At 45.6% G+C, this 14,728-nt stretch overlaps 1 protein-coding gene across 1 annotated transcript; it reads left to right on the forward strand.

Annotated features, from left to right (window-relative positions):
- Positions 1–4,600: 4,600 nt before the first annotated feature.
- On the forward strand, positions 4,601–5,441 carry LOC139010464 (high mobility group protein B1). The gene has a single exon (XM_070414947.1). It carries the CDS (start codon positions 4,699–4,701, stop codon positions 5,344–5,346), a length of 648 nt encoding a protein of 215 aa, XP_070271048.1. The 5' UTR covers positions 4,601–4,698; the 3' UTR covers positions 5,347–5,441.
- Positions 5,442–14,728: the final 9,287 nt, after the last annotated feature.

Genomic DNA, 14,728 nt, shown 5'->3' on the forward strand with positions numbered 1-14,728 from the left:
CAGCCAGCCTGCCAGTGCGCACTTGGAGAACATCAGCCAGCCTGCCAGCGCGCACTTGGAGAACATCAGCCAGGCTGCCAGTGCGCCCTTGGAGAACATCAGCCAGGCTGGCAGTGCGCACTTGGAGAACATCAGCCAGGCTGGCCGTGCGCACTTGGAGAACATCAGCCAGGCTGGCCGTGCGCACTTGGAGAACATCAGCCAGGCTGGCCGTGCGCACTTGGAGAACACCAGCCAGGCTGGCAGTGCGCACTTGGAGAACATCAGCCAGTCTGCCAGAGCACACTTGGAGAACATCAGCCAGGCTGGCCGTGTGCACTTGGAGAACATCAGCCAGGCTGGCCGTGCGCACTTGGAGAACACCAGCCAGGGTGCCAGTGCGCACTTGGAGAACATCAGCCAGGATGCCAGTGCACACTTGGAGAACATCAGCCAGCCTGCCAGAGCACACTTGGAGAACATCAGCCAGGCTGGCCGTGCGCACTTGGAGAACATCAGCCAGGCTGGCCGTGCGCACTTGGAGAACACCAGCCAGGGTGCCAGTGCGCACTTGGAGAACATCAGCCAGGATGCCAGTGCACACTTGGAGAACATCAGCCAGGCTGGCAGTGCGCACTTGGAGAACACCAGCCAGCCTGCCAGTGCGCACTTGGAGAACATCAGCCAGGCTGCCAGTGCGCAGTTGGAGAACATCAGCCAGGCTGGCAGTGCGCACTTGGAGAACATCAGCCAGGCTGCCAGTGCGCACTTGGAGAACATCAGCCAGGCTGGCCGTGCGCACTTGGAGAACACCAGCCAGGCTGGCAGTGCCCACTTGGAGAACATCAGCCAGCCTGCCAGCGCGCACTTGGAGAACATCAGCCAGGCTGGCCGTGCGCACTTGGAGAACATCAGCCAGGCTGGCCGTGCGCACTTGGAGAACACCAGCCAGGCTGGCCGTGCGCACTTGGAGAACACCAGCCAGGCTGGCAGTGCCCACTTGGAGAACATCAGCCAGCCTGCCAGCGCGCACTTGGAGAACATCAGCCAGGCTGCCAGTGCGCACTTGGAGAACATCAGCCAGGCTGGCCGTGCGCACTTGGAGAACACCAGCCAGGGTGCCAGTGCGCACTTGGAGAACATCAGCCAGGATGCCAGTGCACACTTGGAGAACATCAGCCAGGCTGGCAGTGCGCACTTGGAGAACACCAGCCAGCCTGCCAGTGCGCACTTGGAGAACATCAGCCAGGCTGCCAGTGCGCAGTTGGAGAACATCAGCCAGGCTGGCAGTGCGCACTTGGAGAACATCAGCCAGGCTGCCAGTGCGCACTTGGAGAACATCAGCCAGGCTGGCCGTGCGCACTTGGAGAACACCAGCCAGGCTGGCAGTGCCCACTTGGAGAACATCAGCCAGCCTGCCAGCGCGCACTTGGAGAACATCAGCCAGGCTGGCCGTGCGCACTTGGAGAACATCAGCCAGGCTGGCCGTGCGCACTTGGAGAACACCAGCCAGGCTGGCCGTGCGCACTTGGAGAACACCAGCCAGGCTGGCAGTGCCCACTTGGAGAACATCAGCCAGCCTGCCAGCGCGCACTTGGAGAACATCAGCCAGGCTGCCAGTGCGCACTTGGAGAACATCAGCCAGGCTGGCCGTGCGCACTTGGAGAACACCAGCCAGGCTGGCCGTGCGCACTTGGAGAACACCAGCCAGGCTGGCAGTGCCCACTTGGAGAACATCAGCCAGCCTGCCAGTGCGCACTTGGAGAACATCAGCCAGGCTGCCAGTGCGCACTTGGAGAACATCAGCCAGGCTGGCAGTGCGCACTTGGAGAACACCAGCCAGGGTGCCAGTGCGCACTTGGAGAACATCAGCCAGGCTGGCAGTGCGCACTTGGAGAACACCAGCCAGGGTGGCAGTGCGCACTTGGAGAACACCAGCCAGGGTGCCAGTGCGCACTTGGAGAACATCAGCCAGGCTGCCAGTGCGCACTTGGAGAACATCAGCCAGGCTGCCCGTGCGCACTTGGAGAACACCAGCCAGGGTGCCAGTGCGCACTTGGAGAACATCAGCCAGGGTGCCAGTGCACACTTGGAGAACACCAGCCAGGGTGCCAGTGCGCACTTGGAGAACACCAGCCAGGCTGCCAGTGCGCACTTGGAGAACACCAGCCAGGGTGGCAGTGCGCACTTGGAGAACATCAGCCAGCCTACCAGTGCGCACTCGGAGAACATCAGCCAGGCTGCCAGTGCGCACTTGGAGAACACCAGCCAGGCTGCCAGTGTGCACTTAGAGAACATCAGCCAGGGTGGCAGTGCGCACTTGCAGAAGACCAGCCAGGGTGGCAGTGCGCACTTGGAGAGTACTAGCCAGCCAGACACCAGGGACTTAAAGAATCAGAAACTGAGGCCAGCTCTCCAAGGTGACAATAAGGTTTCCCCTGCCACCCAGAGCAGCAGCAGCCCCAGAAGCTGTAGTGGAGGCACAGAGGTGAGAACCACTACCAACGGCCAAGCTGGGCCATCTTGTGAAGACAACCTGCAGTCTTCATCGGATCATACCCAGCACCGAAAAGGGATGGCAAGAAGGGTTTTAGGATTTTTTAAAAGATTCCTGTGTTGCACAGGAGAACCTAAGAAACCACGCGTAAAAATTTCACGGGTGGTACCTATTTAATGTTAAAGCGTGGAGTGTCGGTGGCCACACTTCACCCAGCCACCATGAGGACAAGAGAGTTCACTCGGCCAGAGAGTGAGGAGAAGACAGGGAGCTCAGCAAAACAATGAGCGGGACAGTTCACCACCGCTCACTGGCCAGAACCTGAGGAAAGAACAGTTAACCACAACTCACTGGGCCAAACGCAAGGGGAGGTCAGTTCCCCACCGCTCTCGGGCCTGAAACTGAGGGGAGGTCAGTTCCCCACCGCTGACCTGCCAAACCTGAAGGAAGGACAGTTAACCACCGCTCACTCGCCCAAACACAGCTCACTCGGCCAAATGCAAGGAGAGGTCAGTTAACCGCAGCTCACTCAGCCAAATGCAGGGAGAGGTCAGTTAACCGCAGCTCACTCGACCAAATGCAGGGAGAGGTCAGTTAACCGCAGCTCACTCGACCAAATGCAAGGAGAGGTCAGTTAACCGCAGCTCACTCGGCCAAACTCGAGGGGAGGACAGTTCAACACAGCTCACCAGCCAGAAGCTGAGGGGAGGTCAATTAACCACCGTTCACCGGCCAGAATCTGAGGGGAGGAAGGTCACCACAGCTCACTCGGCCGAACGCAAGGGGAGGTCAGTTTACCACAGCTCATTGGCCAGAATGTGAGTGGAGGTTTGTTCACCACAGCTCATCTGCCAGAACTGAGGGGAGGACAGTTCACCACAGCTCACCGGCCAGAACGGGATGGGAGGACAGTTCACCACAGTTCATTCAGCCAGAGTGCAAGGGGGCTAGTTCACTCAAGCAGAGCAGGAGTGGAGGACAGTGCTCCACCGTTCACCCGTCCAGAGCACTAGGGGAAGACGGTTCCCCAGGCCAGAGCCTAAAAAAGGAGGACAGTTTATCTGGCCAGAACCCAAAGATTAGGACAGTTCATTCGGCCAGAGCCCAAGAGAGGAGGACAGTTCATTCAGCCAGAGTCTGAGAAGAGGACAGTCGTCAGGCCAGAGTGCAAGAGAGGACCACAGTTCAGCCAGCCAGCATTGCAGCCAGGAATTCCATTCCCTTAGCCAGCATGGAAGGAAGGACCACAAATCCCTCATGCAGTCTAGAATCAAGTACTGCCATTCTCAAGCCCAGCTCTCCATCCTGACCCTGTGGACTCACCCACTGCCCACAGCAACATCATCACCAGTAGCGGTGGTGGAGCCCCAGAGGGAACCACCAATGTAAACAGCCTTCAAGCTAGGCAGCCTTACAGGGGCACCCCAGCCTCTTCCTCTGGCCGCAGGCAAGGCTGGATAGAAAGTTCTTCAGATTTTTCTTACAATTCCTATGCTGTACGCCACCCACCGATAAGCCGTGTATCAAAAGAACAAGAGTGAAGTCAAAATAATTTTTTTGCAATAGTGGCAGCCAAAGTAGGCCCACGGCTGAAGATGCTGGGGCAATCAGCCAGCACTCACTTCATTTTAAATGTTGAACTTTAAAGATGCTGGGCTCCAGGGAGGCGGGCCATGTGGCGTGGGACATGAGCCAGAGGCTAGATACAAACAGCTGTGGTCAGAGCTATGCCAGCAATACACGCTGTGTGTGCAAGGTGAGAGGGCTTGTTCCAGTGGACCATGGAGGTCTGCAAACTGCGAGGCATTCTCTGCATGGGATTCACCTCAGGACAGTATCTGGCATCTCCATTCATGACCTTCAGAAGCATCTTATCCAAAATGCCTTCTGAGCTTGGAGGACTGCCTGGAGCCCCCTGGGGGTCAAAAGGAGGAGCTGCCTCCCTGTGAGTCCACCCCTAGGCCCCCACTGGAATGAAACTTCAGAGACTGGACTGTTTTTCCTGGGCCCTTCTCCCTCCTCTGCTCTCCTTTGCTCCCGTGTTTTTGGGGGTTCTTACTTAAGTATTTGATTCTTTCAACTTTTGTAATAAACTTGATTTCTAGAAAGATGTATTGGACAGCCATTGCAGTACATTGAGCTCCATAGAGACAGCGCCGGGGCAAGTGCGAGCCGGCCGGGCACTGGGTGACTGTGTGCTCGCTGAGGGAAAGTAAGTAAACATGGGCAAAGGAGATCCTAAGAAGCCGAGAGGCAAAATGTCATCGTATGCCTTCTTTGTGCAAACTTGCCGGGAGGAACACAAGAAGAAGCACCCAGATGCTTCCGTCAACTTCTCAGAGTTTTCTAAGAAGTGCTCAGAGAGGTGGAAGACCATGTCTGCTAAGGAGAAAGGAAAATTTGAAGACATGGCAAAGGCGGACAAGGCTCGTTATGAGAGAGAAATGAAAACTTATATTCCTCCTAAAGGGGAAACAAAAAAGAAATTCAAGGATCCCAATGCACCCAAGAGGCCTCCTTCGGCCTTTTTCTTGTTTTGTTCTGAGTATCGCCCAAAAATCAAAGGAGAGCATCCTGGCCTATCCATTGGTGACGTTGCAAAGAAGCTGGGAGAGATGTGGAATAACACTGCTGCAGATGACAAGCAGCCTTATGAAAAGAAGGCTGCTAAGCTGAAGGAGAAATATGAAAAGGATATTGCTGCATACCGAGCTAAAGGAAAGCCTGATGCTGCCAAAAAGGGAGTTGTCAAGGCTGAAAAAAGCAAGAAAAAGAAGGAAGAGGAAGAAGATGAGGAAGATGATGAGGAGGAAGAGGAGGAGGAAGATGAAGAAGAAGATGATGAAGAAGAAGATGATGATGATGAATAAGTTGGTTCTAGCGCAGTTTTTTTTTCTTGTCTATAAAGCATTTAACCCCCCTGTACACAACTCACTCCTTTTAAAGAAAAAAAATTGAAATGTAAGGCTGTGTAAGATTTGTTTTTAAACTGTACAGTGTCTTTTTTTGTATAGTTAACACACTACCGAATGTGTCTTTAGATAGCCCTGTCCTGGTGGTATTTTCAATAGCCACTAACCTTGCCTGGTACAGTATGGTGGTTGTAAATTGGCATGGAAATTTAAAGCAGGTTCTTGTTGGTGCACAGCACAAATTAGTTATATATGGGGATGGTAGTTTTTCATCTTCAGTTGTCTCTGATGCAGCTTATACGAAATAATTGTTGTTCTGTTAACTGAATACCACTCTGTAATTGCAAAAAAAAAGTTGCAGCTGTTTTGTTGACATTCTGAATGCTTCTAAGTAAATACAATTTAAAAAAAAAAAAAAAGATGTATTGGATACTCTGTTTTTCATCCTCTGCATAGAACTGGGGATGTATATCCTCTGATTTGAGAAGCATGTAGTGATGTAGTACTGGGACTTTATGAGGGAACACCAACAGTAACCAACGTGTTTCCACAGGGAAAAGGCCAGCGCCCCGCATGCTGGGCAGGCTCCAGACACCAGGGCACAGCAGTGGGTGAAGCAGGCAGAGGTCTCCATTCTCGTGCACCTGATGGTCTGGGTGCTCTATGACCTCAGCAGGAATCATCTCTGCTGACCTCTTGGCTTTGCTCACTTCCCTCTGTGCTGGTGCCATTCTTAGGTGGGCTTTCCCTACATTTAAGTCAGACTCTTATAATACTGGAGGAACAGTGCTCCCGGTAGAGGGAACTACAAAGCTTAAAAGAGAGTTCAAGTGGGAAAGAACTTGGCTTTTTTCAAGGCTGCCAAAGTGGAGTGAGCTAGTGTGAGAACAGTAGGAGTTGTAGCTGCAGACGAAGGGCAGAGCTTGTGGACCATGGGAAGGAGTGTGAAGTTTATCCTGAAAACAGTGTTCAACCCATGGAGGGTTTTAAGCTAGGAAGTAACATGATCCGATTATGTTTTAAAACTACTAAATTGTGGAATATCTTTCCTTTGCAATCATCTTTCTCTCTTCGTATTACATGATTCACGAGGCAGGGCAGGTTTTCTTATAATCACTGAAACAATGTGAGTTGGAAACTGTATGTATTCTCCCCACTTTAATCCTTTTCACATCAGTTCCCTGGACGTGTAGAGACACAAATGAATACATTGTATTAAAAGGGAAAGAGCTACCTGCCTCTGTGGAGCTGATTCATTGTCTGGTATCACTGATGAGCTGATCTGCTTGCCCTTTTCCCTGAGGAACCTGGTGTTCCTCTGATTCATCTGCCCTCCTTCCCTGTGATCACAGCAGCTTATGGCATAGACCTCTGTATGACTTTCATCACTTTTGTTGTCATTAAGTGGTTCCCCTCCCCTCTTTGCCCTGATCTTTCATCCCTGAGTCCTTGGGGGCGGGGAACTATCTTACTCATCTTTGTCTTTCCAGTCATTATCACAGAGCCAGCTCCAGAGTAGGTGCTCAGAAAATGATGGACAGGTGAATGATCAACTTGGTGCCTATATAGTGAATTGTCCCAAGTCAGGACACACTGGAGTGTGATTAATGATTATGCAGGGACAACAGTGTAAAGTTGGACTGGGACTTTCTGGGATGTATAGTCACCTCGGTGATCATTGTAAATAATTATGAACAAAATTATGAACTCTGCAGTTCTGGAGATCTCTTAGAAGGCATTACTATTTGCTCAATTTTCCCAAGCTGTAATCTCCAAAATTTATAGGGAACTCATACAACTTAACAAAAGGAAGATAAACAATCCAATCAAAAAATGGGCAAAGGATCTAAATAGACACCTTTCAAAAGAGGACATTCAGAAAGCCAAGAGACATATGAAAACATGCTCAAAGTCACTAATCATCCGAGAGATGCAAATCAAAACAACAATGAGGTACCATCTCACACCTGTCAGAATGGCCATCATCAACAAATCAACAAACGACAAGTGCTGGAGACGATGTGGAGAAAAAGGAACACTTGTGCACTGCTGGTGGGAATGCAGACTGGTGCAGCCACTATGGAAGACATATGGAGTTTCCTCAAAAAGTTTAAAATGGAACTCCCATTTGACCCTGTGATCCCACTTCTAGGAATATATCCCAAGAAACCAGAAACACTCATCAGAAAGGATATATGCACCCCTATGTTCATAGCAGCACAATTCACCATAGCTAAGATCTGGAAACAGCCTAAGTGCCCATCAGTAGATGAATGGATTAGAAAACTCTGGTACATCTACACGATGGAATACTACACTGCTGTAAAAAAGAAGGAACTCTTACCATTTGCAATAGCATGGATGGAACTGGAGAGCATTATGCTAAGTGAAACAAGCCAGTCAATGAAGGAAAAATACCACATGATCTCACTCATTCATGGATAATAAAGACCATTACAAACTTTTGAACAATAATAGATACAGAGGCAGAGCTGCCTCAAACTGATTGTCAAACTCCAGTGGGAAGGCCAGGGAGGGTTAGGGGACAGGAGGGAGGGGAGTAAGAGATCAACCGAAGGACTTGTATGCATCCATATAAGCATAACTAATGGACATAAGACACTGGCGGGTAAGGGAGGGCAGGGGTTTGTCAAGGGCGGGGGGGGGGGGAAAAAAAAGGACACTTATGTAATACCCTTTGTAATACTTTTAGTGAAAAATAAAAAAAAATTATATATATAAAAAAAAAATTTTCCCAAGCTGGTTTAGAGAAATAGTTGCCAACATGTGGGAGACATAATAGCATAGGAAGTGTGTGTGTTTAATCCTCACCCAAGGATTTTTTTTTAAAAAATTGATTTTATAGAGGGAGGAAGGGAGAGAGAGAAACGTCAGTGTGAGAGAGAAACATTCATTGATTGCCTCCAGTGCATGCCTAACTGGGAATGGAACCCACAACCTAGGTATGTGCCCTGACCAAAAATCAAACCCACAACCTTTTTTGTGTGTGTGTGTGTATATAGGGTGACACTCCAACCAACTGAGCCACCTGGCCAGGGAAACATAGGAAATGTTTTACCTTCACTTATTCCTTCTCTAATGTTCTTCCTTTCTTTTCTGTAGATCTGAGTCTTTGGCTTATATAATTTTCCTTTTCTCTAAAGAATTTCTTTTAACATTTCTTGTGTTAAAGGAAGGTCTACTGGTAGTAAATTCAGTTTTTGTTTGCTCAAGAAAGTATTTCTCCTTTACTTTTTGAAGGATAATTTTGTAGGATACAGAATTCTAGTTTGGTGGGGGTTTTTTCTTTTCTCAGCAGTAAATATTCCACACCATTGTCTTCTTGTTTGAATGGTTTTTGAGGGTGTCACATTTAATTCTTATTTTTATTCCTTTATAAGCAAGGAGTTCCTCCCTTCCCTCCCCCCAGCTTATTTCAAAAATGTTTCTTTATCTTTGATTTTCTTTAGTTTGAATATGATACAGTATACATACGTATAGTTTTGGGGACATTTACCATGCTTGGTGGTCTCAGAGCTTCCTGGACTTGCGGTTTGATGTCTGACAGTAATTTGAGGCAAGTTCTCAGTCATTATTCCTTCATATATCATTTCTGTTCATTTCTCTCTTTTCCTTTTGGTATTCCCTGTTCCATGAATGTAACACTTTTTGTTGTTGTTTTACAGTTCTTGGATATTCTGTCCTTTCTTTTTCAATCTTTTTTAAATCTTTGCTTTTTCAGTTTTGGAAGTTTCCATGGACATATCTTCAAGCTCCAGATTCTTTCATGAGCCATATCCAGTTTTCTAATAAGCCCACGAAAGGGACTCCTCTTTTCTGTTACAATATATTTGATCTCCAGTATTTCGTTTTGATTTTCTTAAAATTTCCTTCTCTCTGCTTACATTACCCATTGTTTCTTTCATGTATTTTTCTGTTAGAGCTCTTAGCATAGAAATCATAGTTTTAAAAATATTTCTCATCTTATAATTCCAGAATTCCTGCTCTATCTGACTCTGGTTCTGATTGTTGTTTGGTCTCTTCAAACTATGTTTTTGTATTTTAATGTCCCTTGACAATTTTTTCTTGACAGCCAGACATGATGTTCTGAGTAAAAGAAACTGTGATAAATAGGCCTTTAGTGTATTGGTGGGAAGGTGTAAGGGGAGTCCTACAGTCTTATGAGTAGGTCACAATCTCTTAGTGAACCTGTCCTTGAACTTTGATCTTCACAATGTTTCTTAGATTATTTTCCCCCTTATGTGGGAGGATGATCAGAGGGTCTGTGTTGTGTATTTTCCTTCCCTTAGGTCACTCGGGCTCTGATAAAATCTCAATAGTTTAGGCTCCAGGAAATTAACTTTTCCCGTGGACAGTCCTTGTTAGAAAGAACAGAATGCTCTGGCATATTTTAAATTAGTTATTTTTTTCCTAAACACTGCCCCCTCTCCAGCCCCTTCCCAGCTGGAAACATGACAGGATTTTTCTCCCACCTTCACTGTGAGAACCTGGCAGGGTTCCGAAGGTAAAACTGACTGGCCCCCTCTGGAGTTTTTAACTCTCAGATTCATCTACAATGAACCTTCAGTGATTCACCTGTTATGGTCAGCACTGTCTTCTGCAGAGGTCTCTCTTTGTGGGTTTCTATCCCAGGAAGTTTGATGTTCTGTATCTGCTTGTTCATATCTTCAGTTTGGGGCAGTGGTTTGTCCTATGACCTTACTTCTCTGATGGCTCTAAGACCAGTTGTTAATATTTCACATTGTCCAGCTTTTTACTTGTTAGCACCGAGTGACGACTTCCAACTCCTTATATGCAAGAAACTGGAAGTCAGATGAGGGCCTTGTAGCATTAAAATGAGTACAGTGCTGGGCAACCAGGGTGGTTTGGGACTCTACTTGGGAGTAAAGAAATCTGGGATCTTGTCTTGGCTCTGGTGAACCCCTTTGTCTTAGAGCTTCAGTTTCCTCTTGTATGAAAAGAGAGAGGGTTGACTATGGGCTTCTTTCCATCTACCTTTTCATTGCATAGGATCTGATTTCCTTTATGCTGGGCGGTGTTTAGGAATGGCATCTGGATTTAAAATAATGAAGCCTCCTTTCTGGGAGATGAAACATAAATTATCTTGTTAATCATTTTGTTTTCTTTTGACTTGGCATAATCTTGGCTTGGAAGGCACAGTGACCCTGTGCTCTCAGAGAAAGGGCTCCCTGCTGCTTTCACCCATTGTGATGTTTGTTACACAGCAGGGAGTTTTCTTCCCTTTACACTACCTGTTGGATAACAGAACAATCCTTGTTAAAGGTAGAAATATGATATTCCGTTCCTTTTGGTTGACTTTCACTTAAAGCAGTGGTTCTCAACCTTCTGGCCCTTTAAATACAGTTCCTCATGTTGTGACCCAGCCATAAAATTATTTTCATTGCTACTTCATAACTGTAATGTTGCTACTGTTATGAATCGTAATGTAAATATCTGACATGCAGGATGGTCTTAGGTGACCCCTGTGAAAGGGTCGTTTAACTGCCAAAGGGGTCGCGACCCACAGGTTGAGAACCACTGGCTTAAAGGATCCAGAGTAGAATAGGAGTGAGGTTCGTGTAAACTTCTGGCGAGGACTGTGAGAATAGGACACAAGTCTTAGAATGGTCACTGGTTCATTACTTTCCAAATACCTTTTAGTCTCTGCTTCTCCAGTTATTCCATGATCCTTGATTTTCCCAGTAACATAATCAGAAACATTAAGCATATCAATATCTTCCTAAGTCCACAACAGAGAAACAGCTAAGACAATTTTTATGAAATTGTAATGTGCCCACTGGAACACAAACCCTAATTTCCTGAAGTCTAACTCTAGTTTGAAAAATTGCCTGATTTATTTTAAAATTGAACTTTGCTGTTAGAGAAGCTGCCAGTACTTACTGCTGGCATTGTTATTTTTTTCTTTACATATTTTAGTCTTAGCTCTTGAGAATAAAAAGCCCTTTCCTTTCTTTCCTTCCATGAACTGAGTTTCAACTGCATGACCAGATTGTACAATTGCACATGAGTTTAAGGTTTTCCAGGGAAGTGAAAGGTGTTGCTGGCTCATTGTCTATTTTTTTAAATGACAAATTTTTCCATGGCAAATAAACATAGGGAGAGGTTAAACAATTCTAAAAAGTAGAAAGGGCCTTAAGAGGTCTGCTCTAGCTCTCTATCCATTGTCAGGACTATATTCAAACCATTTCATATAGAAAAGGGGTGTCACAATGTCCTTTGGGAATCATTTCATTCTCAAGAGGTTCTTGTGTAGAAGGTCTTTAATTTCAAGCCAATTTAGTCAACAACTATAGAAGACAACATTATGTATCAGCTATGATTTCAAGGACTTTCAATACAGCAATGAGCAGGGCAGGTGAATAAATAAGAAAATCAGGCATATGTTTTATCAAGAAAAGAAAGCAGGGACATGTGATAGAGAGGCCAAGAGGAAACAGTTGTGTTAGAAAAGTAGTGATATTTAAAATAAGTTCTGGATGACAACTATTTAGACTCAATCCTACAGACATCTTGGAACTAGCAAAGGTTCCTCAATTGGGTGCCCATGGTCTAGTGTAATCAATAACCTATTACCACACTAGATAACTGTGTATGTCTTATTTTCTTAAAAGAAACTCTGGCAGGTAACTATCATTTCCATTTTACACATAAGAACACTGCTATTCAGAAGTCCCCAGGGACCTTGTGCCTGAGGAGAACTGCAGTCCCTTATTCCCATTGCTTTCAAACATTGATATTCCTTTTTCTTTTCTCAAAGTCACACAGGTGGTCCAAGAAACTGGCTCTTTCACACACGTTGGCTGTTTGACCTGGAGTCAACTACCTTTGAGACCCGTTTGTCCATCTGTAGGTGGATGTGGTGCCCTTAAGAGACCTCACAGATCTTAGTTATTTTGAGTTGGAGATTCATCCTTATACGGGGTTTCCCTTTTAGGCCCATGGGAAGCAGGATGTCTATGGAGCCCTCTGGCTCACTTTTTGAGTTGTCTTCTCCAGTTGGTGATGATAAAAATGGGAGGCCATTTCTTCTCCTGTGGGCCTGAAGGAGAACCACAGAATGCTTAGGGGTCTTTGCTGAGGTCTGGCCAGCCTGCTTTGGAATGTTCATCCTCTTTGGTGAGTCCACATTCCATCTGGTCCGTGAAATAGATACCCACACCTTTATTTCTCCCCTAACCACCATCCTCATTATAGTGGGTTTAATACTGACCTACTAGGCTGTTTATTAAAAGTGATGAGTAAAAAATAAATCTTTGTTCATTTCTCAAAAAGTAGGTCAAACATGCTAGAATCTGCTATCCTGTTATTTAGTCTTCAGCTATTAACTCTCATCTAGTTTGTAACCTCCCATGGGGAGCCTGCAATGAGAAGGGATGTTTTATAGCTTGAAATGTATGTTTGATGATCTCTGCTTCATTAAATTGGAACAGAACCCCCCATTTACTCTTCTAATAGATACTTGAACAACACACCATGTATTAGCATTCTTTGTTATAGTTTTTCTTTGAGACACCTAAACAGAAAGTAGTCAAGGCTTCTAAGCTTGGTTTCAGCCCCCTGCCCCCAATACCCTGGAGTTTTCTGGGACTGTTTACAGCAGGTGTGGAAGACTTATCCCTGTGCCTTAGAACAATGGCTCTGCCAGAGAGATTTACAGACCCTCAGCTCCTTTCTTATTTGGGGGTGGGGTGCTTGGTGATTAATTAAAACATTTTTTATTGTAGTAAAATCCAGATGATATGATATTCACCACAACCACCTTTATGTGTACAGTTCAACGGCATTAAGTATATTCATATTGTGCAGTCATTGCCATGATCTATCTCCATAACTCTTTTCATCTTGCAGAACTGAAACTCTATATCAGTTAAATAATAATTTCTATTTCCCCTTCTCCAAAGCCCCTGACATCCACCATCCTACTTTCAGTCTCTATGATTTTGACTATTCTATGTACCTCATATAAGTGGATTCATACAGTATTTGCCTTTTTTGTAACTGGCTTATTTCATTTAACAGGTCCTCAAGGTTCACCCATGCTGTAACTATGTCAGAATATCCTTCCTGTTTAAGGCTAAATAATATTCCATTGTATGTATAGATCACATTTTGCTTATCCATTCATCTGTCAATGGACATGTGGGTTGCTTTCACCTTTTGGTATTGTGAATAATACTGCAACCACGAGTATGGGTGTGCAAATATCTGTTTGCATCCCTGCTTCCAATTTTTTTGAGTATGTATATAGAGGTGGAATTGCTTGGTTATATGATAATTTTGTTTTTAATTTTTAGGAGCTGCCACACTGTTTTCTAGCTGTATAATTTTTTTAAAAATATATTTTATTGATTTTTTACAGAGAGGAAGGGAGAGAGATAGAGAGTTAGAAACATCGATGAGAGAGAAACATCGACCAGCTGCCTCCTGCACATCTCCTTCTGGGGATGTGCCCGCAACCCAGGTACATGCTCTTGACTGGAATCGAACCTGGGACCTTTCAGTCCTCAGGCCGACGCTCTATCCACTGAGCCAAACTGGTTTCGGCTAGCTGTATAATTTTACTGAATTTATGTATAATTATTTTTATTACTTCAATTTTAGTGATACATAATTTATTATATATTCAAATATTTTATGGGAAAATTTCCTTTACCTTAAAATATTCTTTGTAACTTCCCTTTTTATCCTTATCAGTAGATCTTCCTTTGGAATCCTCTATGACTTGTCTTTTGTTCCCTACCCAACATCGAAACCATGAGGAAATAGTGCCAACTCACATATCCAGAATCCTAATCCACTTCTTACCATTTCTACTTGTCTGCCTTGCTAGTCTGTTCTCCCCACAGCAGCTAGACAGTCCATTTAGAACCTAATCAGATCACATCACTACTCGCTCAAAATTCTCCTAAGGTTTTTTTCCATTTCATAAAATCCAAAGCCCTTGCAATGGCCTGAGAGGTCCTTTAGAAACTCGTCCCTGTTCTGAACTCACTCACTTCCCTCCCTTCCTCTGCCTCCTCCTGTAGCCACATCAGTGTTCTTGCTGTTCTTTGAGCACACAGAGCATCCTTCCTCAGCACCTCAGCACCACCCTGACCCCAGCTTCATAGTTTTGTTACTTGTTTTCTTATTCTGCTCAAATGACACCTCAAAAATACCTTTCTGGATGACTCTATTTAAATGTTAAAACTAAAACCCTCCCCAATCCCTTCCCATCCTCTAACTTTGCTCTAGTTTCTTCATGGTTCTTATCTTCACCATCACATTTTTTTTCTTCTACCTCCACCAAAATGTGAGC

The sequence above is a fragment of the Myotis yumanensis genome, unplaced genomic scaffold (assembly GCF_028538775.1).
Source record: "Myotis yumanensis isolate MYYU_CA2020_CCGP unplaced genomic scaffold, mMyoYum1.0.hap1 SCAF_5, whole genome shotgun sequence".
Classification (NCBI taxonomy): Eukaryota; Metazoa; Chordata; class Mammalia; order Chiroptera; family Vespertilionidae; genus Myotis; species Myotis yumanensis.